The sequence below is a fragment of the Candoia aspera genome, chromosome 6, assembly GCF_035149785.1.
Source record: "Candoia aspera isolate rCanAsp1 chromosome 6, rCanAsp1.hap2, whole genome shotgun sequence".
Lineage (NCBI taxonomy): Eukaryota > Metazoa > Chordata > Lepidosauria > Squamata > Boidae > Candoia > Candoia aspera.
Genome location: NC_086158.1, coordinates 51,318,175 through 51,346,172, shown reverse-complemented (window position 1 = coordinate 51,346,172; position 27,998 = coordinate 51,318,175). Strand labels below are relative to the sequence as shown.

The 27,998-nt window shown below is 38.5% G+C and overlaps 1 protein-coding gene across 1 annotated transcript in view; it reads right to left on the bottom strand.

Annotated features, from left to right (window-relative positions):
- Positions 1-27,998, bottom strand: part of SORCS3 (sortilin related VPS10 domain containing receptor 3) — a 516,059-nt gene that overhangs the window by 185,732 nt on the left and 302,329 nt on the right. The window contains exon 5 of the mRNA XM_063307802.1: positions 15,044-15,117. Coding sequence (XP_063163872.1) covers positions 15,044-15,117 — 74 coding nt within the window. The remainder of the gene's footprint in view (positions 1-15,043; positions 15,118-27,998) is intronic.

The following is a 27,998-nucleotide window of genomic DNA, read 5'->3' as shown; positions in this document are numbered from 1 at the left end:
GTCCCAACCAACACAGCTGTAATGTCACCATAAGCATCTCTTATACTTTTATCCTTATAGACATTAAACAACCAAGTAAACATGGCATATCATTGTGTTACTCCAGGCTTGGTTATTTTTTTATAAGAATTTTATTAAGTTTCAAGAGAATTTTTTTTTTCAAAATTACAAAAAGAGGTGACTTCCAACTTTTAACAGCAAGGATATACAACAATTTTCCATAATCAATCCCTTACTCTATATTAAACCAAAATCACATTATTTCTATAAATCATTCCATTGGCACATTATAAAAATCACTAAATACAGTTGCTCCCTCCACTTACATTAAAACATACACACACACTCACTCACTCACTCACTGTATATATATATATATGCCTCCTAATCAACTTCCCCCCAAAATAACATTTATTTAGTTATTTCCTTCCTACTACTATTCTAGATATTCCTGTGTACAATAATAAAGATCAAACTAAAAAACATATAAATTGTCTGCCATTGTACTTGATAATACAACAATTTTAATAATCTTAATCATATTAAACCCCAAACCAGACATTTGTTTTTATTATACCTAAATAATCTTAATCCAGATCGTTAAAGATAAATAAATCAGACAAACCCTAAAAGCAATCCAGATAAATATTCTTTAACCCTTACCCCACTTCAAAATAAACCAGAGCATTTACATATCCCCACAATGCTCACAGAGCTTTTTTCTTTAAAAAATCGAACAGCCCAACTGCCCCCCTCAAAAACTCCAACTTCTCTTCAGAAGACCTCACATACATAATAACCCCTTTTTTTCCATGGTGTTTCAACAGAAGATCAGTTTCACTTATGGCTTGCAACTCAATCTCTCCCTTTAATTTACTCAACTCAGCTATCCAATCTTCATCCACCATTTCAACAGAAGTCCCAATCTCAGTCTTAGAAGAGACATTTCTATCGCTGTTAAATTCCTCAGTTTCATCCCCAGCATCCCCAACCAGACGACATATTTTAGACCTCATATTTTCCACAATGTCCTGAATGCCTTGCATAAAAACTTGGTAGGAATCAGAAAGAATCTGTTTAAAATCTCAGTGGAAGTCAGAGAAAGTCTGTTTAAAATCCTCCATGTCTCATTTAGTAGATTATGGCAACCCCTAGGAGTTTAACCAGCGAAAGTCAAAGATATGAAAGAATTCCGAAATGTGTTTACACAAGTGAAAGTTACATATGCAGACAGTTCCCCAGGGAAAGTAGAAGCAGAAAACGGAAAGTTCAAAACAGCCGAATCAGCGTGTAGGAAAATGCTAATATCTTCATATTTAGTACAAAAATAATAACAGAAAGACAATTATTTACTCTCAATCCTCCATAATATTTGGATGGAAAACAAAGTCCAAAACTTAAAAATATTTTTTTAAAAAAATTGATCCCCAAAATAATGATAAGCACCAAGAGAACCTGCTTCTCCTTGCTGTAGGAAGCCTCTCTTGGTATGTGTACTTAAAATAAATATAAATTGGGTGATTTAGAAATGAGGTGTCCAGTCTTAGTGTCTCTTTAAGGCTACAGCATGGCTTGGAAAATGGTGATGTCCCAGCCTCTCAGACAGCTCTTACCAGTTGAGCATGAACACTGTTTGCGATCTTCTGGCTGCAAGTAGCCATCCAGAGGACAGATGGTGTGATTCCAGGTATTTTCTTTTTTCTTGAAAAACACTCCTGGGCTTTAGGAAAAACCTGCCTGAGCCCCAAAAAACTGCTGCATTGTCAGTTCTACCCGCTGAGTACCCTTGGGTACAGCTGTTCAGTCCGCCATGTCCCCGTCAGAAGTCCCAGGCTCAGTTATGACTGATTCATTAAGCATTTCATTTCACACAACCTTTACTTCCATCATATAGTTCTCACACTGCATTCAGCAAACCACCTTCAATGCCATATTGTCTAAATCAACAAGCATAATAAACTTTCTGAACTTCCCAAATTTTGCTCACTGTCACCTCTTATACTTTCTCAGTCAGAATTTTACCAAACATCTTCTCAGGCACACTTAATAAACCAGTACCCTTTTGGTTTTGCATTTACCCTTACAATAAGTGCATTCTGAGAGCTGTCAGATTCAGTCTTCGCATACACATTAAATAAGTTGTACAGTCATTCCATAAACAACCTACATCCATATTTTAACATTTCCCCACTTACAGCTGCAGCCTCACCAATTTTCAACATTGTCAGAGCATTTATGACTTGCTTTTCATCAGGTTTTCTTAGACACTAAACTTTATTGCATTTGTTTCAGTTCTATTATTTGATATTTCACTATCAATCCCATGCAAATCTTCAAGATACTCCTTCCATCATTCCCTCATTCCAGTTTCATCTCAAATTTTCTCACATTTATTTTAATTTTGATTATACTTTAGAGGTTCCTTGTTTAGCTTTTTCTACCCATTTTCAAAATAGTTTTAAGAAAATTCTATCAACATTGTTCTATATTTCCCTCTTCTAATCTTAACAATTCCTTATCTCTTTTATATATTTGCCAACTATTTTTTTTCCTAAACATCTTTCTTTCAACCTCATTTGTTTCATCAGTGATTGCCTTATATGCATTTTTTTCTCAACATCATAGAGCAATGTATCTTCCCACTCCTCACTCCAAACTGCATGGAAGTGTATAGACTCAATTTCAATTCTAAAAGTATGGTATTTGCCCTACCATCCTGAGAAAGCAGATGAGACAGGTCAAGAGAGTCTGTACTGCTACTCAGTAGTATGAATTACTCAAACTGAAGAACTAAGATAGTCCAATAACTATCCATTCTATTCCTTATTTCTTACTAGCATCACACCATTCTGTGCCACTATGTAACATAATAATTTTCACCCTGCTCCACATCCCTTTTCTTTGCATCATTATTGCATTAATTCTATAAGAGATTAATATATCTTACATTTCATACAGGACTTCTTTTTCACCACTCTGATTTCTATCACTTCTTCCCTTCTCTTTTCTTTCCATCCCCACTCCTCCTCCCAAGGTCCACTCCTCCTCCCAAGGTCCACACTTGATACTACCAAATGCTGGTCTGCCCCACATTCAGAACCCCTCATCAGCTTTGTTTTGTTGTTGTTTATTCATTTAGATGCTTCTGACTCTTCGTGACTTTATGGACCAGCCCACGCCAGAGCTTCCTGTCAGTCGTCAACACCCCCAGCTCCCCTAGGGACGAGTCCATCACCTCTAGAATATCATCCATCCAACTTGCCCTTGGTTGGCCCCTCTTCCTTTTGCCTTCCACTCTCCCTAGCATCAGCACCTTCTCCAGGGTGTCCTGTCTTCTCATTATGTGGCCAAAGTATTTCAGTTTTGCCCTTAATATCATTTCCTCAAGTGAGCAGTCTGGCTTTATTTCCTGGAGGATGGACTGGTTTGATCTTCTTGCAGTCCAAGGCACTCTCAGAATTTTCCTCCAACACCACAGTTCCAAAGCATCTATCTTCCTTTTTTCGGCCTTCCTTATGGTCCAGCTCTCGCAGCCATATGTCACTAAAGTGAACACCATTGCTTTAACTATGTGGACCTTTGTTGTCAGTGTGATGTCTCTGCCCTTAACTATTTTATCGAGATTTGTCATTGCTCTTCTCCCAAGGATTAAGCATTTTCTGATTTCCTGACTGCAGTCAGCATCTGCAGTAATCTTCGCACCTAGAAATACAAAGTCTTTCACTGCTTCTACATTTTCTCCCTCTATTTGCCAGTTATCAATCAAGCTGGTTGCCATAATCTTGGTTTTTTTGAGGTTTAGCTGCAAGCCAGCTTTTGCACTTTCTTCTTTCACCTTTACCATAAGGCTCCTCAGTTCCTCTTCGCTTTCAGCCATCAAAGTGGTATCATCTGCATATCTGAGATTGTTAATGTTTCTTCCAGTGATTTTAACTCCAGCCTTGGATTCCTCAAGCCCAGCATGTCGCATGATGTGTTCTGCATACAAGTTGAATAGGTAGGGTGAGAGTATACAGCCCTGCCGTACTTCTTTCCCAATCTTTAACCAGTCCGTTATTCCGTGGTCTGTTCTTACTGTTGCTACTTGGTCGTTATACAGATTCTTCAGGTGGCAGACAAGATGACTTGGTATCCCCATACCACTAAGAACTTGCCACAATTTGTTATGGTCCACACAGTCAAAGGCTTTAGAATAGTCAATAAAACAGAAATAGATGTTTTTCTGGAACTCCCTGGCTTTTTCCATTATCCAGAAGATATTGGCAATTTCGTCCCGAGTTCCTCTGCCTTTTCTAAACCCAGCTTGTACATCTGGCAATTCTCGTTCCATAATTGATGAAGTCTACCTTGCAGGATCTTGAGCATTACCTTACTGGCATGTGAAATGAGTGCCACCGTTCGATAGTTTGAACATTCTTTAGTGTTTCCCTCTTTTGGTATGGGGATATAAGTTGATTTTTTTTCCAATCTGATGGCCATTCTTGTGTTTTCCAAATTTGCTGGCATATAGCATGCATTACCTTGACAGCATCATCTTGCAAGATTTTGAACAGTTCAGCTGTGATGCCGTTGTCTCCTGCTGCCTTGTTATTAGCAATGCTTCTTAAGGCCCATTCAACCTCACTCTTCAGGATGTCTGGCTCTAGCTTACTGACCACACCGTCAAAGCTATCGCCAATATTGTTATCCTTCCTATACAGGTCTTCTGTATATTCTTGCCACCTTTTCTTGATCTCTTCTTCTTCTGTTAGGTCCTTGCCATCTTTGTTTTTGATCATACCCATTTTGGCCTGGAATTTACCTCCGATGGTTCTAATTTTCTGGAAGAGGTCTCTTGTCCTTCCTATTCTATTGTCTTCTTCCACTTCCACGCATTGCTTGTTTAAAAATAATTCCTTATCTCTTCTGGCTAACCTCTGGAATTTTGCATTTAATTGGGCATATCTCCCCCTATCACTGTTGCCTTTTGCTTTCCTTCTTTCTTGGGCTACTTCTAGTGTCTCAGCAGACAGCCATTTTGCCTTCTTGGTTTTCTCTTTCTTTGGGATGTATTTTGTTGCCGCCTCCTGAACAATGCTGCGAAATTCTGCCCATAGTTCTTCCGGGACCCTATCTACTAAGTCCAGTCCCTTAAATCTATTCTTCCCCTCCAGTGCATTTTCCTTAGGAATATTAGTGAGCTCATATCTAGCTGATCTGTGGGTCTTCCCTAATCTCTTGAGTTTGATCCTAAATTGCGCAATAAGAAGTTCGTGATCTGAACTACAGTCAGCTCCAGGTCTTGTTTTTACCGACCGTATAGATGTCCGTCACCTTTGGCTGCAAAGGATGTAGTCAATCTGATTTCGGTGTTGTCCATCTGGTGAAGTCCATGTATAAAGCCATCTCTTAGGTTGTTGGAAGAGAGTGTTTGTTATGCAGAGTGAGTTTTCTTGGCAAAATTCTTTCAGCTTATGTTCTGCTTCGTTTTGTTCTCCCAGACCATGCTTACCTGTAATTCCAGGTGTCATTTGACTGCCCACCTTAGCATTCCAGTCTCCTGTGATGAAAATAACATCTCTTTCAGGCATGTTGTCCAGTAGGTGCTGCAGATCCTCATAGAACTGCTCTACTTCAGCTTCTTCAGCATCTGTGGTTGGATCACTGTGATGCTAGATGGCTTGCCCTGAATTTGAATTGAGATCATTCTATCGTTTTTTGGATTGTATCCAAGCACTGCTTTAGCCACTTTACTATTAATTATGAAGGCTACTCCATTTCTTCTGTGGTCCTCTTGTCCGCAGTAGTAGATCTGGTGGTCATTTGATGTGAAGTGGCCCATTCCAGTCCATTTCAGTTCACTGACGCCCAGAATGTCTATCTTTAATCTTGACATCTCACCAATAACCACATCCAATTTGCCCTGGCTCATAGATCTTACATTCCAGGTTCCAATGGTGTGTTGATCCTTAGAACATCGGATTCGCCGTTCACCACCAGCACCGTCAGCTGCTAGCCGTCCTTTTGGCTTTGAGCTAGCTGCATCATCACGTCTGGGGCTAGTTGAACTCATCCTCTGTTCCTCCCCAGTAGCATTTTGACCATCTTCCCACCTGGGGGTCTCATCTTCTGATGGTATACCGACATATCTCTGGTTGTACTGATCCATTTAGTTTTCACGGCAAGAATACTGGGGTGGGTTGCCATTACCTTCCCCAGGGATTGCATTTAGTCTGACCTCTCTGTCATGACCTTCCCATCTTGGGTGGCCCTTCATGGTTTAGCTCATGGCATCATTGAGGTGCTCAAGCTCCAGCACCACAACAAGGTAACGATCCTTTGCTGAAGTCATCACCTTTGTATTCTTCACTAATTCAGTCTTCCAGCTTACCAAATTAGATAAATCATGTTTCTTTTTAATCATTCATTTTTCATGTATACATGTAAATAGACTTGAACAATGTACCTGAGATGTGGTTACCTACCCTTTCTAATTAATTAATGGAATATGATAGCACTTTTGGTGTCTTCCAAAGGAGAATGCAGTTTGATCGCCTAGAAATTTGATAAATGAACAATATCCTGTAAACAAGGTGGGTGAATACAAAGATCATGATTTTCATGCCCTTTCAAAATCACGTTGAACTCAGCACTTCTTATGAACTACATGGTGAGCTGACGGTCTTGCTGGCTTGATGCTGGATCTGGGCCAGTATAACTTCTCTGGAACAAAGGAGAGATTGTTGTGATCATCCACGTGATCTCAACAGCTGCTACTCATAAGTAGACTGTGGAAACTGCTGTTTTATAGTTGATTTATTAGCGGAGTGGCTGGGAGTCGGGATTATATCAAGCTCACACTTGCAAAGGAGGCTTATGGACATTAAACTCAACCAAGCCTCATATCTTAATCACTTTTTTTGGATTTTTGCTTTATTTTTTTATATATTGGAGAGATTAAGACCCTTCAGGTTTTACTGTATTCATTGGGTAAGTCTCCGCCTCCTTAAAAGACAATGGTGTAAATTTGATTTTAAACATTCTGAAAATATATGATTTTTTTTTTTTTTGGACTATGCAGCAAAAGGATGCTTAGTATATAGATTTTGGAATGTTAATAACAGATTACGGTGCGAGAGGGATTTGGAATTAGTTTTGAATTAATTGGAAGATATCTTCACATGGGAAAATGGAAATTGCTTTGGTATTTTTATGATAAGGAAACCTTGAAGGCTGGACAATACAGGAAGCCAGAGGATAAAGAAAATGAAGCAGAAATCCTTAGTGCAAAATTTTGAATACTTCTGAGCTAAATTACTGGACAGAATGGATCAATTGCTTGAGAAACTGGGCAGAACATACTCTAATGAAGTTGTAAAACAAGAACAAGTTGCAATGGATGTCTATGAAATTAATTTGAAGGGGGATTTAAATGTAATACAAAAGGATCTAATGGATGACTTATTCCCTAAAGGAGATGAACAGATACCAAACCAGGAAACCGATTTGGATATTATTATTATTTTTAGAAGTGACCAAAAAAGGATAAACTTTACCTAATGGACATACAGAAGAAATCTGTTCAAGTTCTGAAGGATTTTTGCCTGGATACACAGATGATCAGCAAATTACTTCTGGGACTTTTTTTGAAGGGGTTAAAGAATAATTTTTAAAATTTAGGCAAGGTTTATAAGGTTGGTTTGTTTGACCAGGGCTAAAAGAGGAAAATAGTTATGTCTGGTTGCCCTTACTAGACTTTTGCTGACAAATTATTGAGAAAGCATTTGGATTTTGGTTCTTGTATCTAAGAGATGAGTTATGGGGAGAAGAGAGATTATGATTTATTTAGAGACAGTGATAAGTTACTAAAATTATTTTTACCTGCTGAGATGAAAGGGGAAGTTCCTTTTTCCTTTTTTCTTTCTTTTTTTTCTTTCTGACACTCCCTCCGCCTTCCCCCTTTTATGTTTCTATTTTTTGTAGTTTGTTTTGACTTTTATTCTTTTCATTTATAATTCTTAATAAAATTATTTGGAAAAAAAACCAAAATCAAGTTGAACGCTCCTAGTTCTATGCTTAACCAGCTGTATCTTTCATAGTTATTTCTTTATCTAGAGGCTCCCAATTTGGGTGGTGAGAGCTGATTTGCCACCTCCTGTAGCTCCCTTTCCTGCAAGAATGTCCGTACTATCCTTGTTTACTTATTGTTTGTTTCTTGGCAGATAGTTGTACTTCAAATTAAATACTAGACTTTTTTTTAAAAAAAAGTTAAGGCTGGTCATTTGAGATGCAAAAACATAATTTAAAAGAAAGATGATCCCAATGGCTGGACCTTTGCCTGGCAGTTTGCCAGCTTAAAACAATGAAAATGTCAAGCATGATAGGGCACTTGTTGGACACTAAGAAAGGTGTTCATGGCCACAATGTGTAGAAATTACTTTTGGAGCCAGAATTTTTCAGGGCAGATATGGCAGTTGCAGCAACAAATAATCAATCTAGACACCAACCTATGAACAAGGCATACATACCTTTTAGAGAGAGAGCTGTTATCTAGCTATTCATTCGTTTCCTTCTATAGTCCAAACAATGTGATTGCTATAAACTTGTCTAGTTATTGTAAGTACAGCAGAAAACACAACTGTTCTTATTATTGGCAAAACATGAGGAAAAAATACTCAATTGCAACTCAACCTACTTTATTTAAAGAACGCTGGTGCATCACGGTTTGTGTATCTGAAATACTTCTGTAACCTCACGTCTCCTCTGCTTAATAACAGCAAAATTAAACTAAGCTTCTTCTAAAGATGAGACTCTGGGGAATCCCAGGAAACAAAAGAGCAGGAGTTTCAATTCTCTCTTCTTGCTGAGAATAGATTCTGCCTCATATAGCCGCTGATGTATAGTGATCTTAAAAGAGTTGGTTAATTTCCAATGGGAAAAGGCATAAAAGAAGAATCTCCTTATCTTTAATGGAATGTTACTGAGCTATACAAAATGGCTCACATTCAAAATAAGTAGAGAGGAGTCTTGTCTGTTTTGCCATGATAAGAAACCATGTTTAGTACACCACATGCATTCTGCTCAATCTGCTAAATATGAGAACTCTTTAAACTTAGAGACAGGGAAGCTCCCAGATGTTTTGTAGCACTATTTGCTAAACAAGAAAATTAAAAACTAATAAAATCAGACTGTCTAACTAGATTAAGCAATTGTATTTAACACTGTCATTCAAAACCAGGAGTTATTCTCAATAAATCTGGAAATGAGACAAAGATCATGAGATTTCAAAGCATTTTAGGGACTGGTTACATTTGGACATATGTACAAGCTTCAATTTTGTAATGTACTCTTCCTTTGCTTCCTGTAGCAACAAGGAGATGAAAAGCATCCTCGTTTGTTTTTAACTAACCATGGTTTGTTAGAACATACTTTGATTAATGCTAATAATGACTTATTAAAATAAGCCAAACTCAAAGCCTGGCAGTCCCTTAAACCAGCTAATAACATTTATGACAAAAGAAAATATAAATATTTAAAAATGCAAATTAAAAATAGCAAGAAAATTAAAATTGGTAATAATTGTATAGCTGAACATCTATGTGGATAATTCCCCAAGCTCATTCAGGAAACCATCCAGATCCATCAGACCATTTTAATCAGTCCTAAACCTGTAGGTGTTTATACTAAACTAATCTAAAACTAACCAGAGAGTGACCTGACCAGGAAAATAAAGTCATACAGGACACCTTTTTATCATAACTTCATCCAAGCAGAAAACCAAATCCAATGTGTGCCATGCCAAATACTAGCTTGGAAAGATCTGTGGTCATCATCAAAGACACGATCTCTTAAGCCATCCCTGACTGCGAATCAGGCAGGACAGAAAACCTATGATAATCCAATGCCATACCCAATATTACCCCAGCTAGCTTGGAAAGAGAGACTGCTAGGCAGCAGGATGGAACATCAGTTCTGTCATCTCTGACTGTTTCTAATACATGTGAAACCTGGCTAGTAGTTTCTCTGCATTCATTTTGAGATTAAAAATGCTTACATCTGTAACCAACTCCCTTTAGACAACTAGATGGTAGGACAGGAAAAAGAAACAATAAATCTATACTGTATCAGCCATCCAGCTAAACAGAATGCATTCCAAATTGGCAAAGTACTGTATGGTGTACTCAGTCAACCTCCTTGCCCTTCAAACCTAGACTGCTATCCCACAAAATTGGCAGAAATAAACAGCCCTCTCTTCTGGTACCCAGGTCTCTATAATACAGAGGATGTCAGCATTGTTATCCAGGATTCAATCATAAGTAATACCAGTAATTGATCTGACATTAAAACATAGGAGTTTCAGTTTAAAGGGGCCACCATCACTATGACCTTGTCTTCTTTGATTAGGCTTCCTCCTGAAAGGAAGAATGGATAATCACTGGCCTGCCCTCTTTTCCCTGCAATGACCAGGTTACATCCCCCTAATATATCTATCTCTGTCTCTATATTTCCCAATTCTCTTCTCGCCTCTGTAGGTGATATGTGTCTTCCTCAACCTTCAGTCCTCTATCAGAAGCCTGGGAGTTTAAGAGTTCTGTGCAGTATCTTAGCTGTTCCTAGCATTGCACTCTTCTGAACAGAGAGCTCTGGTGTTGTTCCTGAGATCTGTTGGGGCCACTCTCCCAGCTTAGGAATCACAGGCCCAAGTGCTCCTACCACCACTGGAACTTCTTTGACCTTCCCTTTCCACATCCTCTTTAGTTCCACTTTCAGGCCCTGGTACTTCTCCAGCTTCTCATACTACTTCTTTCTAATGTTGCTGTCACTTGGCACTGCTACATCTATCATCACTGCTGTCTTCTGGTTTTTGTCTACTACCATGATGTCTGGTTGATTGGCCAGTACCTGCCTGTCTGTCTGGATCTGGAAGTCCCACAGGATCTTAGCCCTGTCATTCTCCACAACCTTCTGTGGAATCTGCCATCTGCACTTGGGAGGGTCTAGCCCATACATTGTGCAGATGTTCCTGCACACAACTACTTGGTTGTGCCATTCAGTGTATGCTGTTCCTGCCTCCATCTTATAACTATGTGTTGGACTGTCTCTGAGGCCTCTGCACAGTCTGCACCTTGGGTTCTGTCTAGTAAGGTAGACCCCCTGCTTTTATGGATCTGGTGCTTAGTGCCCATTCTTGTGCTGCTATGACCGGTGCCTCAGTGCTGTCTTTTAGTCCAGCCTTTTCTAGCCACTGGTAGGATTTCCCAACATCAGCCATCTCAGCTATCTGCTGATGGTACATCCCATGCAGGGTCTTGTCTTATCATGGCACTTCTTCTGCTTTATCTTCCTCCCATGTCTGCTGATGCCTCAGGCATTCTCTCAGCAGCTCATCTTTGGGTGCCATCTTACTGATGTACTTCTGGATGCTCTGGATTTCATCCAGGACAGCAGCTCTGACAGACCTTGCCTGCCCTCTTTCCAGCTGGCATGCCATCTCCAGGTGTTGGACTTGGGTGGAAACTTCCATACATTGTAAGGAGCTTCCAGGTCTTCACATCTTCACATCTTCCTTTGGCCAGCTCATTATAGTGGCAGGGTATCTGATGACTGGCAGGGCATATGTATTGATGGCATGGATCTTGTTCTTCCCATTGAGTTGACTATTCAGGACCTGTCTTATCCTGTGGTGGTACTTGAATGTTGCTGTCTTCCTTGCCACCTAATTGTGGTTCCTATATGACTGTGGGATACCAAGGTACTTGTAGATGGTCTGTATGTCTGCTATGTGGCCTGCTGGCAATTCCACCACATCATTATTGACTACCTTCCCTCTCTTTACTACCATCTGGCCATACTTCTCCAGTCCAAATGACATCCCAATGTTCTCACTGAAGATCTGTGTCAGGGGGATCAGCAAGTCGATGTCTCATTCACTTAGCATACAGCTTCATGTCATCCATGTAGAGGAGGTGGCTGAGGGTAGTTCCATTCTTGAACTTGTATCCATATCCAGTCCTTGTGATGATCTGACTGAGGGGGTTCAAGCCTATGCAGAACAGCAGCAGGAACAGTACATCACCTTGGTATATACCACACTTGATGACTACTTGGGTGAGCTGCCTTGAGTTGACTTCCAGTGTTGTCTTCCACAGTCCCATTGAGTTCTTCTGTTTCCTGTTGACTTTGTATAGCACCAAGCATTCACAGATCCATGTGTGTGGCATTCAGTCATAGTCCTGTAGTCAATCCAGGCTGTGCTCAGATTAGTCTGACTAGAACTTGGGTCTCAGGCAACTACTCTATCTATGAGCAACTGGTGTTTTGAGCCTTTAACACTCAATGCCCTTCTGAGCTGTGGTCATGTACTGGCCCATATGGTCCTCTAGCCTGGCAGTTATGATGCCTGATAGGACTTTCCATGTTGTGGGGAGGCAGGTTATTGGTTGGATGGTACTGTTCCTTGTGTGGGTCTTTCATGATCAGCATAGCTAGTCCATCTGTGCTGCTAGGTGTTCATGCACTGCTGTTAGTTTCTTTAGCTAGTAGGTATGGATCATATCTGAGCCAGCTGCTGTCCAGCCCTTCATCTTCTTAAACGCTGTTGGATGTCTGCTACTGTTATGGTGACTGGTTTCTGTTTTGGGAAATTGCTGTGATCTGCTCTCAGGTCCTGCAGCCACTTTGCACTGGTGTTATGTGTCTTGTCTTTCTCCCGTATGTTCTTTCAGTATTGTTCAGTTTCTGCTGTTGGTGGCTCTGCTGTTACTGTGTGGTTGTGCTGCACTTGGGAGTACACCTTGGATGGCTCTTTGACCTGGTAGCCAGTGCTGTGAGCCTTTGTTTAGCAGTTTCTAGGGCTTCAGATAGAGTCAGGCCCTTGTTTTTTTTCAGTAGCTGAGTCTTAACCTTAATCTCCAAACCTTCTGTAGTTCCACCAGCTGGCTAACTTCTGTCCTGGTTGCCTTGATCTTAGCCTCCAGCCTCATTTTCCAGTGGGGTATGTACTGCTATTCTTCTTGATTGTGTAGCCAAGCATCTCCAGGGTTACAGTGGCTGTAGCATATACCAGTTCATTGGTTTGAGTTACGGTGATAATAGGGATTGTTGTAAGGGCTCTTTTGGCATCTTCTAGCATACTATCTGATGGTACTTCTCCACTGAAATGTATGAGGGAACTATGGATGGACAGAAGACTGTCAGTAGTCAGTCTCAAGGGTTGACTGTATCTAGCTTATCCATGATCTTATGCCTCATATCAGCTGCTGTGCTTTGTAATAGAGGGGGTGGCAGTAAATTCCGGCTTCAGGTATTGGCTGCACCTCCAGTTGTTCTTCTGGGTCTTTTAGAGTCCAGGGTGTAATGTGTAGTTGGTGTATCTCAGGTTGTGAGAGTAGCTTCTTCTTCATTATGTTGAAGTGTTGGGTAACTAGCTTTTCTCAGTTGGTGTGGATGCAGTCTTCTGTCCATCCATAGTTCCTCATACATTTCATATATCCCTTCTCATTAGGTCTTCTGTTGTAGTGGCATTCCATCAATTCCAGATTCTCTTGTCTCGTCCATGTATGGTTTGTTCCAGTAGCCCACTTATTGTCAGATTGTCCTGGTTCCCCATCATCTGGTGCAGACCTTGTTTAATCCAGGTGACATATGAGCTGGCATGATCTCTTAGTCCATGCCACTCTCATATCTGAGGTAGGCAGGTGAAGCACTAGGGGATCTTTGTCCAAGGACTCCTACTGGTAAGGTTTCCTGTGTCAAAAGGCTCAGCTCTAACTACTATGCTATCCCTCAGCATGTCTGTGTGTATGTGTTTATCCGTATGTGTGTGTGTCCTCAGCCTAAAAACCTCTCCCTGGGGTTTCAAATGGGCAACATCTTTCCAGGGCAGTGGTTCTCTTAAGCCCCAGTTTCAGGAACCTGATACAATCCTGGGCAATTGGACTCTGCTGGGAGCACAGGAAGCACTAAGGAAGCAATTTTCTTCTACTGGCAAGAAGGTAGCCAGATGTTGCAGCACACTTTCTGGGCCTATTCCTGTCTGCTTGAGCCAAGTGGTGATCTGCTTGCAGCATCTTAGAGGAAGGTGTTCTGGTGGTCACAGGGATTCAAGTAGGAACATTTATCCCTATTTGATTATTCCTTCTTCTGAAAGCCTGGCTGAATAAAAATTTCCTTTTCCTGAAAATAGTTCAGATCCATTTTTGAAATTCTCTTACATCTCAAATTAGGCTTTTTTTAAATCTCCTACATTACACTTATTTGCATTCTTTACTGAAAGCAATCAGACAAAAATCAGCCATGGGCAAAGGAACTTTTGGTTCACCAGTTCAGTCATCCCTATCTCTAATACATGTGAAGCCTTGCAGATGTTTCTTTGCATTTATTTTGACATTAAAAAGGCTTACATCTATAACCAAACTCCCTTTAGACAACTAGCTGGTAAAACATGAAAATTACTAATAAATACAATGATGCAGTAGAGAAGAAAACAAAAAGATGCATTATTATAAACTATGCAATCCTATGCCCTTTTATTTTTGGATACTAGAACACCCATTTTGACCTTTTGAAGTCATCCCAGGATAGTATTTTGCTTACAGAATTAGAATAGTTTGACTGATATATTTGAAAATGCAGGGGTTTCCTTTTCCAAATAAGATCCAGGGAAAAGACAAACAGCATAAACCATGAGCTATCTTAAAGGAATCTCAGAGAAGGGAGAAGTTTGTTGTTGTTGTTTTTAACTCAGTCTATCATGCACCATTCTGATAAAAAAAAAAGTATCATTTTCCTGATACCCCATTCCTCCAAAATCATCCTGAAGCAATACCAGCTCTGAAGCTAACATAGTAAATTCCATACTTTTGGAACCAATGGGAGATGGAAAATTAGGAGGAAACTAAATAGAGACACTTGTCACCTCCTGTCCTGGACAAAACAAACTAACAGGACTTTTGATGTGGTGGTGCAAGCACAGTACATTCCAAAAACCCTTCTTATTTAGTACTACACAATCCTAGTATGTCATACATGAATATGCAGTTTTAATACAAGGGAAGAAACTCACCAATAAAATCTGTTTGGTGTGATCCGTTCATGCATGATCTGCCATCTTCTTCCAAAATCCATAGAACTATACAGCTGAAAGATATTAAGAACCAAATCAAGTGAAACTGTAACATATGGAAGGCTTAGTATTAGTCCACTGCAACAAAAGCAACAATATGTTGTACTGTAAAGACTATACACCTTGTTAAAGAGCTACACCTAGAAGATCTTGGCTGATTTTCAAAAGGCTAAATAGGGTCATAGAACTTGAATGGGAAATTATAGGAAATAATACCAGAAAAAAATTTAAAAAGCAAACAAACAGAAAAAACAGAAGGAAGCATTATGGATGTGGCCATGATGAAATCACCAGGAAACCAGCTCCACTGTAAGAAAACTTTATATTTTAAAAGACTATACAGATGTGTGTGCAAGTGCAAGTGCATGTGTGTATATGTGTATGTGTTTATGTATATGTAGAGAGAGAGAGAGAAAGAGACAAAATATATAAAGGCTATAATAAATCTGCCATTTTCTGCAAGGCCAAAAGACTCATCATTTAATAACAGGCTGGAAGTTGCACATGGATAATGTTGAAATAACTTTTCCACTGAACTTCTATTCTTGAAAAATTCTACTGCAAGGGTCAAACAGATATGTACTGAATATTTTATATACATTTGATATATAATAGTAAAAGCATTCAGACACTGTATTTAGAGTGTTCATTGTTATTACTGATATTCAGTGAAACTGTTTTGAAAATGTATAACTATGTTCACTTTTTATAGCCAACTCCCAATTTCATTAAATGAAATCCTGCTGATGTTCTGAATTCTATGTACTATTAGTCTCACCTGCCTCACCAAACCTATGTTAAACAATGAATATTCAACTTTTCCAGGCCAAACAGAGAAAGCCATGCCAGCCATTTGAGACAGTCTTAAATTGAACTGAATTGAATTAAATTAGCTATAAATATAATCAACAAAAGAATGTTACCCGGGAACAACACAAAACCAGATACAAATTAGAATGTTAGAGTGACTATCTTACACCTTGCCAGAAGTACTTGCCATTAGGCACAGTGAGATAAATATTATATTATCCAAAATATTTTTAGTTGTCTGTAGGGGTACTTCTGGAATTTTATGTTTTATATATCAGATGCTGATATTCGGCATTTTTACTCAGTAATGCAAGTGTTAGTTGTGATGCTATTTCTTCCTATGCTTCAGACAGCAAAATGCCTTGGACCAGCCTTACAGTTTTGGTTATGGATGCTTTTCTGGGGAAATCACAATTAACCAATTTCTTCAAGAACTGAACTCTTGTCTCTGTTTCCAGTTGGCTAGGAAATTGTTTTGTTACTTTCAAGTATGGTGCAAGAATTAACCAATGTGTTTGAATTTATGTTGCATTTATTTTGAATGGGGTTTAGCTTATTTGTGTAAAATGTGAATAAATTTTGGACTTAATACAGTCATGTATTTGGGCATATCAATCATTATATGTAAATTTCTTTTGCTGCTGGAAGTATGATATGATTGTGTTTTAATGACTTTTCAACTACATTTTTAATTCCATACTTATTACTTATGGTTGTTAGTTGAAATCTGGGGTATAAGTAATAAAATAAGATACAAATTCCACTGGAACTGGGGATATGCCAATACTATTCTAACTGAATAGATGCTATTTATAATGTGTGCTTAGTGAAGCAGGAGGCAGGGGACACACAAATAGAAATGGTAGAAAAACAAAACACAAGCTTATAGCCTCCATGGCAACATAACTGGTTCTGAAAAATCAAAAGCTCTGACAGCGATTACACATCACAACATATCAGAGGATGCCAGAATGTCTCTATTCCATTAGTCCTAGTTTGTACACAGCTAAAAGCAACCCCCACAACTTTCCATCCTCAGGCTTTCTTAAAGGCACTCATTCAAATCCCATTATGTACTTTCCAAACGTGTTTTATTAGAATAGCAACCAAAGGACAGGAAGGAGAAGGCACAGCATCCAAAAAAAATCCTTGAGTAGAACACTATGAAATGTACACCCAGTCCTTCTGGGATAATGTTGTTGCCATCCAGCCAAGGAAGGCAGTGTTTAATGAGGAACTAAGAGACCATCTGCATAGTCTCCTTGTCCCAGTGTGAAAACACCCCACTCAGCAGATGAGATGAGTTGTGAAATAAATGTTATTGAAAAAATGGAATTTCAGAAAGCGATTTAGCTGTATAGGTGTGGGTGGGTAGGGCTTGTCTCACCCATTGTTTTTTTTTCTTCAATTATTTTATAGATTAAAGTGAGATTAACAAATCAAAATAAAAATAAACAGCAGTATTACAGTAAAAATATGCATAATGGTGATTAAACTCGACTTGAAAATGCAGCAGATAAAGTAACTGCAGAAATCAGGGTCCAGTCCCACTTGAAAACAGCAAATATGAAATGCAAATCAGTCAGCCTACCCATAAGAAAACACACACACATCATATATATAATAGATGCAGACCATGACTGGACATAAGGGAATGGTCCCATAGCAATTCTACTGCATCAGTTTGAGTCAAGCATATCACTAACCCTGACTAAATCATCTCAAGCCTCCTCTTCTGACTACCCTAAACTGTCTACAAGGAATGTCTTGTCTAATGTGCAAAACAGCATGTCCAGACTGGAATACCTAAAGCCATCTTCGGGATGCCTTAGCAATGGGATCACAGTGTGATAGAGGTAATGTCAGGAGGTATGTCCTTGGCAAATGACTGGAGCAAGTAGGCTTTCAGAGAATTGAAAGCAAAAAGAACCCTTCAAGAAATGAACACCTACATCCACATTGATTTCTGCTTACCTTGAGAAAAGGCCTTCATATAAAATTAATTTATAGAATTATAAATTAGAAACATTATAAACATTATAAATCTGATACCCTTGTTACCTAAATTTGCTAATAACATTTAAAACTAAACAGTCCTGCCATCTAACTTTAATAACCACCATTCTTCACATTCATTCACTATACAGTAGTTTCCAGCAATCACATCTGCCATTGAGATGTGTTGGGCTCCAACTCACATAATCCTATCCTCAACTAGTGTTGCTACTGAATAAGGATGGTGAGTATAAAGTTGGGGAAAGCTACTCAAAGACTCACTCAAATAAAAAAGTTAATCAGAGTCAAGACAGAGCAATTCCAGAGGGTGGATGCTATGGTCGAAAATACCTTGCTCATAGGAGAAGGGATAGAGAATGCTTAGGCTTGTATGGGAGGGGGGAAATGTAATGATATTCTGGTTCCAAGTAACTTAAACCTTTAAAGGTCAGTATTAATGCTTTAGATTTGTCACAAGCAAATTTCTCCAAAAAAGTATGATTGGGGTAGTTTGGGGTAGGTTAAGTATAAAGAGTATACTTTTACCCATTCAGAGTTCTTCATGGATCACTGGAGAGAAACCACCAAAAGTTGTGATATGTGAATTCTGAGACTTAAGTGGTCAGTATATCATTTGGCAGTAATGTGTGACTCACCCCAAGGCTACTTCTTTTCTACCAAGGACTAGAGTAAGTGTCTGTTATTTGCCTGAGTTATTTTCATTCGACTGTTTTTTGCTTTTTATTTTTGTAAAAAAAAAAAAAAGTTTCCAGTTATGAAGAAGCACTAAGCCATTTCATTGCAGTTAATCATGTGCTCTACAGTCACTTGTTCAAAAAGCATCCTGTCTATCATTGCGGGAACTCGACCAGTTCTGGTGGTGGTGGTGGCAGAGGGTTTTTTTTTTTTTTTAAGTATTAGATTTCAGGCTGATAGATGGTAGAAGGATTAAATTGAACTTGCAGTTTTTAGGTGGATTCACAAAAAGAGATAAGGTGATTTTTCATGCGATAGCACTGGGCTTTCCTTATTTTCCTTCCTTCCTAACAGTCATTTTTGAATTTCTGCTGAAATGAGATAATCACGAAATACAGCTGTTATACTCTGGAGTTCTTAAGGGGAAGAAGATGAAGGTCCCTTTAGTCCCACTTTGCTTCATCACAGGCTGCCTACCATTGATCATGCATGTAAACAGAAAGGTCAATTACGCATTATTTAAAGAAAACCGGTAAACGAAAGGGTTCTTGGAGCATAAAAGCTGAGTACTCTTCCTTGTGGGACCCAGAGGAGATGTCAAATGCAGCCAAGAGAAATAAAGGCATTTGCAATCAGTTGCTATGGAGGGTAAAGAAAAGCAAGCTGGTTTGTTGTGATGTGTGCATGTAATTTTGATATGAAGTTTTTCTAGTGTCTTACAAGAGGACTGTCATGAGTAAGGATGGCGAGCAGGGGGCTCCCATCCAGACTGTTAAGCACATGCGTAGCACTGAGGAATTAGGTAGCCATTCAAAGAGACACAGATTGGAACTGCCTTAACCTTTGGGGTTTATATGGCTGGGGTTTTCCCACGCTTCTTCAGTTTGTTAGGATTCCTGTTATGTACAAGCAATAAAACATTAGAGACCAGTTCCTTGTCTCAGCATGTTTCCTGGCAGTTAGGACAAGGACATTACAAATACTGTATCATTTCAGGGATGGAATATGGTGATTTTAAACATGTGTCTACATACTACTACAGCAACATTTTCTCATTTTCAGCTCTATATTCTGTCATACTCCTATGTTAAGTCATATGAAGAACTGAGTACTCAAGGTACTAAGAAATAGATTCTGAACTCAAGGAACTGTATTATGCCACTGCATTAGGAAATACTATGAATTAAATTAATTCCCATTACAGAGAGATTATATTCTCTTTGGAATTGTATTAGGAAAAGATGTAGTCTTTTCATCTCCGATGAAAAGAAAATAGTAGCAATTAAAGAAGATATGATGAAAAGTAGTCCAAGATACTTTATGTTTGTATTGTATAATAAATAAGATACTACTTTTTGAAGACTAAGGATGCAGATTATGGGACCTAGGTGAGTATCTATGAGTTCACAGGATTATTTTGATGTTTACTTTCCAAAGTTGAGGAGGTTCTCTGATCTCAAAAAAGGCAAATGTAGCACTTGAAACCCTTTCCAGTTTCTGCAAAAGCCCCACATCTGATTATTTCAAGCATTGGAACTCTGAGATCTGAAAGAAACATAAGAAAGTATACTGAATTTGGCCAGAAAATACATTAAAAAAAAAAAGAATCAGCACCATTTCTTGTCATTTCTACTCTATTGGCAAGAGCCAGCAGAGTCTTGATTTCTCAGTGGTTTTGAAGTTGGAGCTTTCTGCAATGTCTGCTACAATTTCCTCCCTCTTAGATTTATCCTAGAGTCAGTGATATATATTGAAATTGTGGTCAGTAAAAGCAGACAATGTACATATTTAGGGGAATGGCCTAAAATTCTATAATTTGGCTGTAATTTGTAGTAGCATTTTCAGCCTTCTACAGAGACAAGGTGAATATGGATAGAAACTATATTCTTATCATATTCCAAGAAATGGCATCATTATAGATTCTGAGCAAGCAGAAATAATTTTTTCAGAGTTTGTGCATGATCAGATTTCAAAAGGTTCTCTTGAAATGTTACCTTCTTAGATTTCCTCTTATCTCTAGATATAATTGTGTCTGTTGATGACAGGTGCTTGTTAATATTCTCTGCATTCCTGCTGTCCAATTCAGGTAAGTCCAAGTTAGGCTTGATTTTTCCAGCTGCTAACAGAGCTGTGCTAATAATGTACAGTACTTTAAAAAACTGCAATTGTGTTACAGTAAGATTCAGCTGGTACTAGGATATCATATCACCTATAATCAGAAGCAGCAAGGTACCCATTTTTTAATCAAGTGGATGACATGAGTATGGAACTTGTTCTGTATGATTAATCTTGTCAGTTCAGAGAAAGAATACATGCAAATTTAAAAAATATTTTCCAATTCAGTCCTTATTTGTAATTTTTTTTAACAGTAAGGTTCAAAACACCACACAACTATATGTTATATCTGAAAAACTTCAGTTTCTGTAGTTAATCATTTTGTTATTATAGTAATTTGTCTCTATTATGATTAAGTTATATTGTTCACTGATGACCTTATCTATGTACAGTGGCTTTATTTATTGAGTTTGCCTCTTTTTGACAATATTCAGATCTCTATGTAATTACAATATATTATATTTAAAATAAATAGCAGTTTTAAAACAAGATAATTACCATCAGCTGGTAGGCAGAATGAAGGAATGAAAGCAGGTTATGATGCCTATTTGTCATTCTGATCTGAAGTTTTCTAGTTCCTTTCAATAAGACATTGCTAATAATAAGTCACTATCTAAAAAACTGAACATGCTGATCTTAAAAATGAGAGGTTCATGCCAGTATTGCTACAGCAGCAACTTGTCACTGTCATTGTCATTTCTGCTATAACAGATTAGTACTAAGTTTAAACAGGGCTGAGTCAATTCTTCAGCAGGCTTGGCTGCAAAGATTTCCTATAGCAGGGGAGCAAAATTAATCCTCTATTGTTTTCCAAAGCAATTAAGGCCTAGAGGTTGAAGTAGGGGATCTACACACACAGAACCAATGCTTATAGGTTTGATTCAAGCAATTATTACCACTGTCCTATTTGTGGTGGGGCAGGGAAGAGAATAATAGTGCATATCATAAGCAAACAGGTTGCCAATAATTGTACATGTGAGGATTGAAGATATAAGTGCTGTGGATGGTGAGGTAGAGGGATTCATTATGTAAGCTTCTCTCAGCTGTTTCCATCAAGCAACCCACCAGTTTCAGAAGGGAAGGAGAAAGAAGTGTAAAGATCAAACTCAGGAGCATCAATATATATAAAGTCTCTAGTTTCTTTACATTGTAGTGAGCAATTGACTGTTGTGCTTGAGGCTTTATTCTTGTCTACAATAAAGATTCTAATAGAGCCAAATTGTGTCTGGGAGTATCTTGCCAAATCTATCAGAGAGATAAATTATGGGTTAAGTCTTGAAGGTGTATGGTTTACTGCCAGGCATGTTTGTGAAGCCTAAGAGCCCACTCCTACTCTCATAGCTATAGGAAGACAACTATCATCCAGGGACCAAGAATTAAATTATGGCTACAGTCCCTGTAGCAACCCTAACAGCAATCCATCAAGCAGCCAATGTGTTGCTTCAGTATCAGAACCAAGTGGTAACCTAAATGGACCATTTAAGCTAGATGATTAACAGGTAGCCCAGCAAGACTCTAACCAAACTGTCAGCCTCCATATCAGTCATTACCTAAGATTCTATAGCACTGCCAGAGCAGCTGCAACCCAGTGATGCTTTGAATCCATATCCTTGCCTGTTAAATATGACAGAAATCCCAACAAATTTATTGCCAACCTTGCTCAATGTGAATTATGCATCTTCCTGAAACCAGATTACTTTCCCACGGCTGAACCTATTGCTAAACCTGAATAGGATTTATAATTAGCCTACAGATTGAGGGAGCTGTAGAACAGGAAAATTCTGATTCAGAACAGTTTAATTTAGACAACTACATGAATCCTTTGGCACACCTGAAAGCTAACTCTTGATCCTGTCAAGAAAATGACTACCAATCATGAAATCTTCCCTTATGAGAGGGTAAGTGTTCAGGAAAGAAATATGCTGCTGGGTTTAAGCTATTTGCTCAAGATGTGGGCTGGAATAAAAGAGTCTTAAATGGCTAGTTCAAAGACCGACTACCAGATGAAATATGGGGCAAACTCCTTCTACAAGGTACTATAATAGCATTCAGCTATTTGGGCATAAAAAGAAGACTTGAGGAACTACTGCAGAGTATAGATGGAAAGAGAAGCTGCTGCTATTCTCTTTTATTCTGTCTTCCTCACTCCACTTGCTTCCTATGAAATTCTGGATGTTGAACATATATCGTTGGAAGCTAGCAGAGCTGCCCCCCAAAACATTGCACTAACACAAGCAAGGCCTATGTCTATATTGTGAAGAACCTGACCACTTTGCACAGTAGTGCCCAGCAAAAACCCGCCCACCTTTTATAGCATCATGAAAGTGTTGTACTTGTGGGGAAGGGGCACATTTTTCAAATAGATGCTCTATATGCTGCAAAATCTGGCTTGTCAGGAAATGCAATGATCAGAACCTCAAAAGATTCAGAGGCGTACACAACCAGAAACTGAATGAAACCCAGACATGCAGAGCTTTCATTAACATTTAGACATTCTTTTTTGCCTTACAGACCCAAATCAGTCCTGAAACAAAACTGCAGATATTAGTAGTTTCAGGCACCACAAACAACTTTGTTTAATCTGCCAAACAAGACTTTTGGCCTTACCCTTTGCCTATGGCTCTAAGGACTGAGACTGATAAGGCAGGAACTATTGGTAAGGAAAGTATTGTACTCAGCCTGTCCAATCTCTTGCTAGAACGGAGACTATTAATGATTGATTTTATGCTCAGAACCCATCACAGAAAGTGTGGGACTTCTACAGCTAACCATTGGCAATCATAAGTGTCCCTGCAACTTGACTTAGCTTCCTCATTAAATTTCCAATAATCTTGGGAATGGAGGAGTTACAAACAATTGGAATATTTATTGGGATTAGGATGGCTTCACCTTTGATTCTCCAACACTCAAGACTCATACCCTCCAGAGCCTCAGAAGCCCACCAGTCTTCAACCTGCCAAATATGCAGACTATGCTGAAATGTTTGGAAAGGGGGAAATACAGATCCTGCTCCCCCATCAGTTCTCTGGTTGCATTACAAATCTTATTCCTGGAGTTCAACATTCCAACAAAATGTCACTACCCAATTTCAGTGCAGAGTTAATCTGCCTAATTTAGGGACAAGAAGTTATAGAAATGGTAGAAAGTTAGATATAGAAGTTATATATCTCCTCATCTCATCCTCCTCCCCTGCCGGAGCCCCTACCTTTCTTTTGTCATGAAAATGGCTTTCTACATTTAATCCAGGAAAGCCACCTCCTTGAAGGCACTAAATACTTGATAAAGTTCCAAACTGACCAGAATTTAGAATGCTTACAAACTTCTCATAAGCCCACATCACACCAGATCATGTTAGCACATCTTTTTTCTCTCACTTTAAGGTTCACATTGCCTTACATTTCTGTTTGCAGGGGAAGCAGTGTATTCTTTATCATAAAAGCTACAATATTTCTTTCATTATATCCCTCTTCCAACTTCCATTCTGTGCCTGGAAAACTCTGACTCCCTTATTTTGTCACCATTTCCTGTGAAAATTTTGGGACTCCTATGTGCAGGCTCAGATACTGTATATGGCCTTGTCTTTTCCCTCCCTCTTTGCAGGAACAGGGAGGAACTACACCACAAGACTGGTTATACATCCCCCTTTTTTTGAGAGAGGAATTGTTGAATTTCTGATATAAAGCTAGCCAGGACTTTTGGAATATTAAAAACTATCAGTCCAAGCTGCTCATAGTTTATGTAAGACAATCTTCAGTGAAGACCCCAAATGACATTGAGAAAAACCTTCTACATAATCCCGCAAACATATTCAACTGGAGCGTTTCTTCTGTCTCAGCTAAGTCAAGGGGACTAGCCCCCTTACTGACTTTTTCCAAACCTAAAATACACATCTTTAAAAATATTAATTATTGATCTGAATTTTCATTTTATTTTTTTACAATTAATTCTATTTTAGTGCAAACCACTGTTATCACTATATTTAAAAAAATCAAATAACTATTGTAGCAGTAGATTTTAAGTTAGAAATCTGAAGAATCCTCTATTCCTTTGGCTATACCTGGTCCAGTAACTCTTGCTTCTATCTGATCAAGGCAGCTTACGCTTGCCTTTACACTGAATAATTTGGTTCCCTTGCTGACATTATTTATGCCATCCTATTTATCCTCCCATTTCACACCACCATTTTATATCATGCTAATTATGCAGCTCACATATTTTAGACAAGATCAGCCAACACTGAGGTGATGTGAATTTATCTTTCCATAATCCACCCTAAATTTGGAGCAAAGTCAATTTATATTGATGATAAATGAGTTGTTACTTCAAATGTTCCTGGCCCAGCTGTTTGTGAATGTTTCAAGCTGATAACTATGCTCTGTGAGGTCTGATTATGTACTCAATTGGCAGTGGGTTAGAAAATGTTGTGAGTAGATTCTTTCCATGTATTTAAACTAATCCATTCAGATTCTTCTGATTTTAAACTATTTGCATACTTAATTTTAGGAGAAAATCATTACAACTTCTTTTGTGTAAACCTTCCTCTATCTTTTTCCAGCCAAAATGGAGGCCTGGTTTCCAACTCAGAACACCACTTCACATGGCATTTGTGCCACTCCCAGATTGGCTATAGACCCCTGGATCTCACACTGTTCTCTCCATCAAGCATTGAACCAATTAATTTCAGGCTTATCTGGAACAGAAGAGTAATTGCTCTGCAGCTACTCTTCAAATAGGAATGCTGGAGCTTTGCAGAATGAGTGAATCCCTTTGGCCAGAATCCTTGCCTCTTCCCAGTAGTTTCACAATTTCTTCTAAACCAAACAGGACAGTATCTTGGCAGTCCAATATTTTTTCCTTAAATGTTCAAGGTTTTTTTTTGGAGAGTGCTAAATGCCATGCATGAACTCTTTCTTGTTTTTGCATGGATGGGAATGCAGTATTGTTTGGCTGCTGTTTTTTGCATTCCCTTATCGTTAATCAGTTCATGTAGCATACTGAACATTTTGAGATCAGCTGCAGTGAGATTCTCAGTGTCTAATGAATGAAAATGGTGCTGGTGTGGAAATACATGGAAAGAAATTTTCTTTTCTTTTCCAATACAAAGAAGCATATGATCCTAAATTCCACTCCTAAAAGATGCATATTGAGAGCCTCTCAATGTTATCTCTTACTATTGCATTGTTCATAAGCTTTCAAAACCCCTTTTTATGCTTTCTGCAACCCTTCCCAATGTAACTCCAGCATGTTTTGTTTCTTTCTCTTCACCCCACATCCTGATTCTGGTTTTCTGTTTGTTTTAGGTTTTGCTTTCCCCCCATCTTGTTGGATGATCTGCAGTGGTCCCATGATTGACTACCTGTTCTGACCCTCTATCTGACCCTGGCCCCAGTAGTGAAAATGTGAGCCTGTTCAGTTAGTAGGAAAAAGGGTTAGCCAATATCTTATCTACCAAGGGAGATATCAGATAACAAAAGCAGGGATTAGTTGGGAGCAAGGCTTTTTACTAAGAAGAACTATCTATCCATCCATCCATCCATCCATCCATCCATCCATCTATCTATCTATCTATCTATCTATCTATCTACCTATCTACCTATCTACCTATCTACCTATCTACCTACCTATCTACCTATCTACCTATCTATCTATCTAATTTTATATGTCACCTAACTCCCAACAACTGGATGGTTCACAGATAAAAAGAAGAAAAAATACAAATATGAACAAAAATAAAGAAAATGGCAAGGATGACAACAACAATGGGCAGGAAGTTGAGAGTAAATAGTTCATATAGTTAGTTATTTCAAATAAACTAAGCTAATGTGGCTTAAAGTAAGGCACAGACCAAACTTCTTGATAAAGAACACACATCCCTTATTCTCCATCACTTCTCTCTCTCTTCCATGCAGTGAAAAGTACTTCAAAGAAAAGTGTCAGGTTCCATCTATCCATTATCTTTACTATCTAAGGATATTATGAAGAGGAGTAATGGGAGATTGCTGAAGGCCAGGCAGTACTTAGCTCTGAGATGCTCCCAGCTGCCCAGAAAAAAAAAAAATGAAATAAAACAAATCACAGGAAACAGTAAGACACTTTTGTGCAAAAAGGGAAAATACTTCAATTTTATGGTCAGTCTGGTACAGGTGCATCTCATGTTTCCTGCCTCAAAATTAAAAGAGGTGTCTCGCTTAGCCCTATTTCAGATTTCTTGCTTTATTGTACTGTACAAGTCTAACGAGGGATGCCTCAGATTTCATCTGAATTTGTGAGCAAATTGATTTACTTTGCTTTTCCAGAGCAAATATGTGGACTGAAACATTTTGTTTTGTTTTGTTTGTTCAAATTAGGTGCTGCCTGACTCCAGAACTTCATGTTAACCTTGAATTTTTTTTCACAACTCCTCAAAGTTTGTGATACAATTCTTGGTTTTAAAATGCATTATGTTATGCATAGATTGCATACTTTTGGATAACATTTCTAGAATAATGCATATTTTTGTGATGTATATATTTAGATTCATACATGATTTCTTTTTCAGTTGATATTTATCTATATTCAGACATGTGCACAAATAGGAAAAAAATAGGCTTATACAGTAATGTGTGACAGTAACAGACCAGAACTGAGACTGATCTATCCATCCATATCATAGAACAGCAGATGCTACTCACATATAATAGGAAGGAATTGTTACCCTCTTGACCTGGTTGTCAATTCCCTGGAGAAATCTGACCTTGCCACCATGGGAAATTATCTGCATGTTTTAAAGACTTTAGTCACTAAAATGCAGATATTTATTAATCTTCTATAATAAAAAAGCTGGATTCCAAAACAATCACTGATCATTAATAGGAAGATTGCAAGAACCCCTATCAATGCATGTTTAATTCATGATTCTTTCTGCTTAATTAGCACATATGTTTCTGTTTCTGCCAGAGGGGGCATTGATGAATTTAATCAATTGCATCAACTCTCTGATATATGTTTGCTGGGGTAAAACTTGCCACAAAAAGTACATTCTTTCCATCTAAGACTGGGAAGACCAATACCTCGTCTGGGACACTCAAATACTTTTCTCTTTATGCCTTATTCCCAAATGATCATGGAGCATTTCAATATTGCATAATGTTACCATCAATAAGAAGTTATAGGAAATAGAATTCTCTGGAACAGTGACAGTTTTGTTTGCCCTACTGCAGATTACATTTTTTAAAAAATCCATATACTACTAAAACTCTCATGTCTATTTGTCTGTTTGTAACCTTCAGTTGGGCGAAAC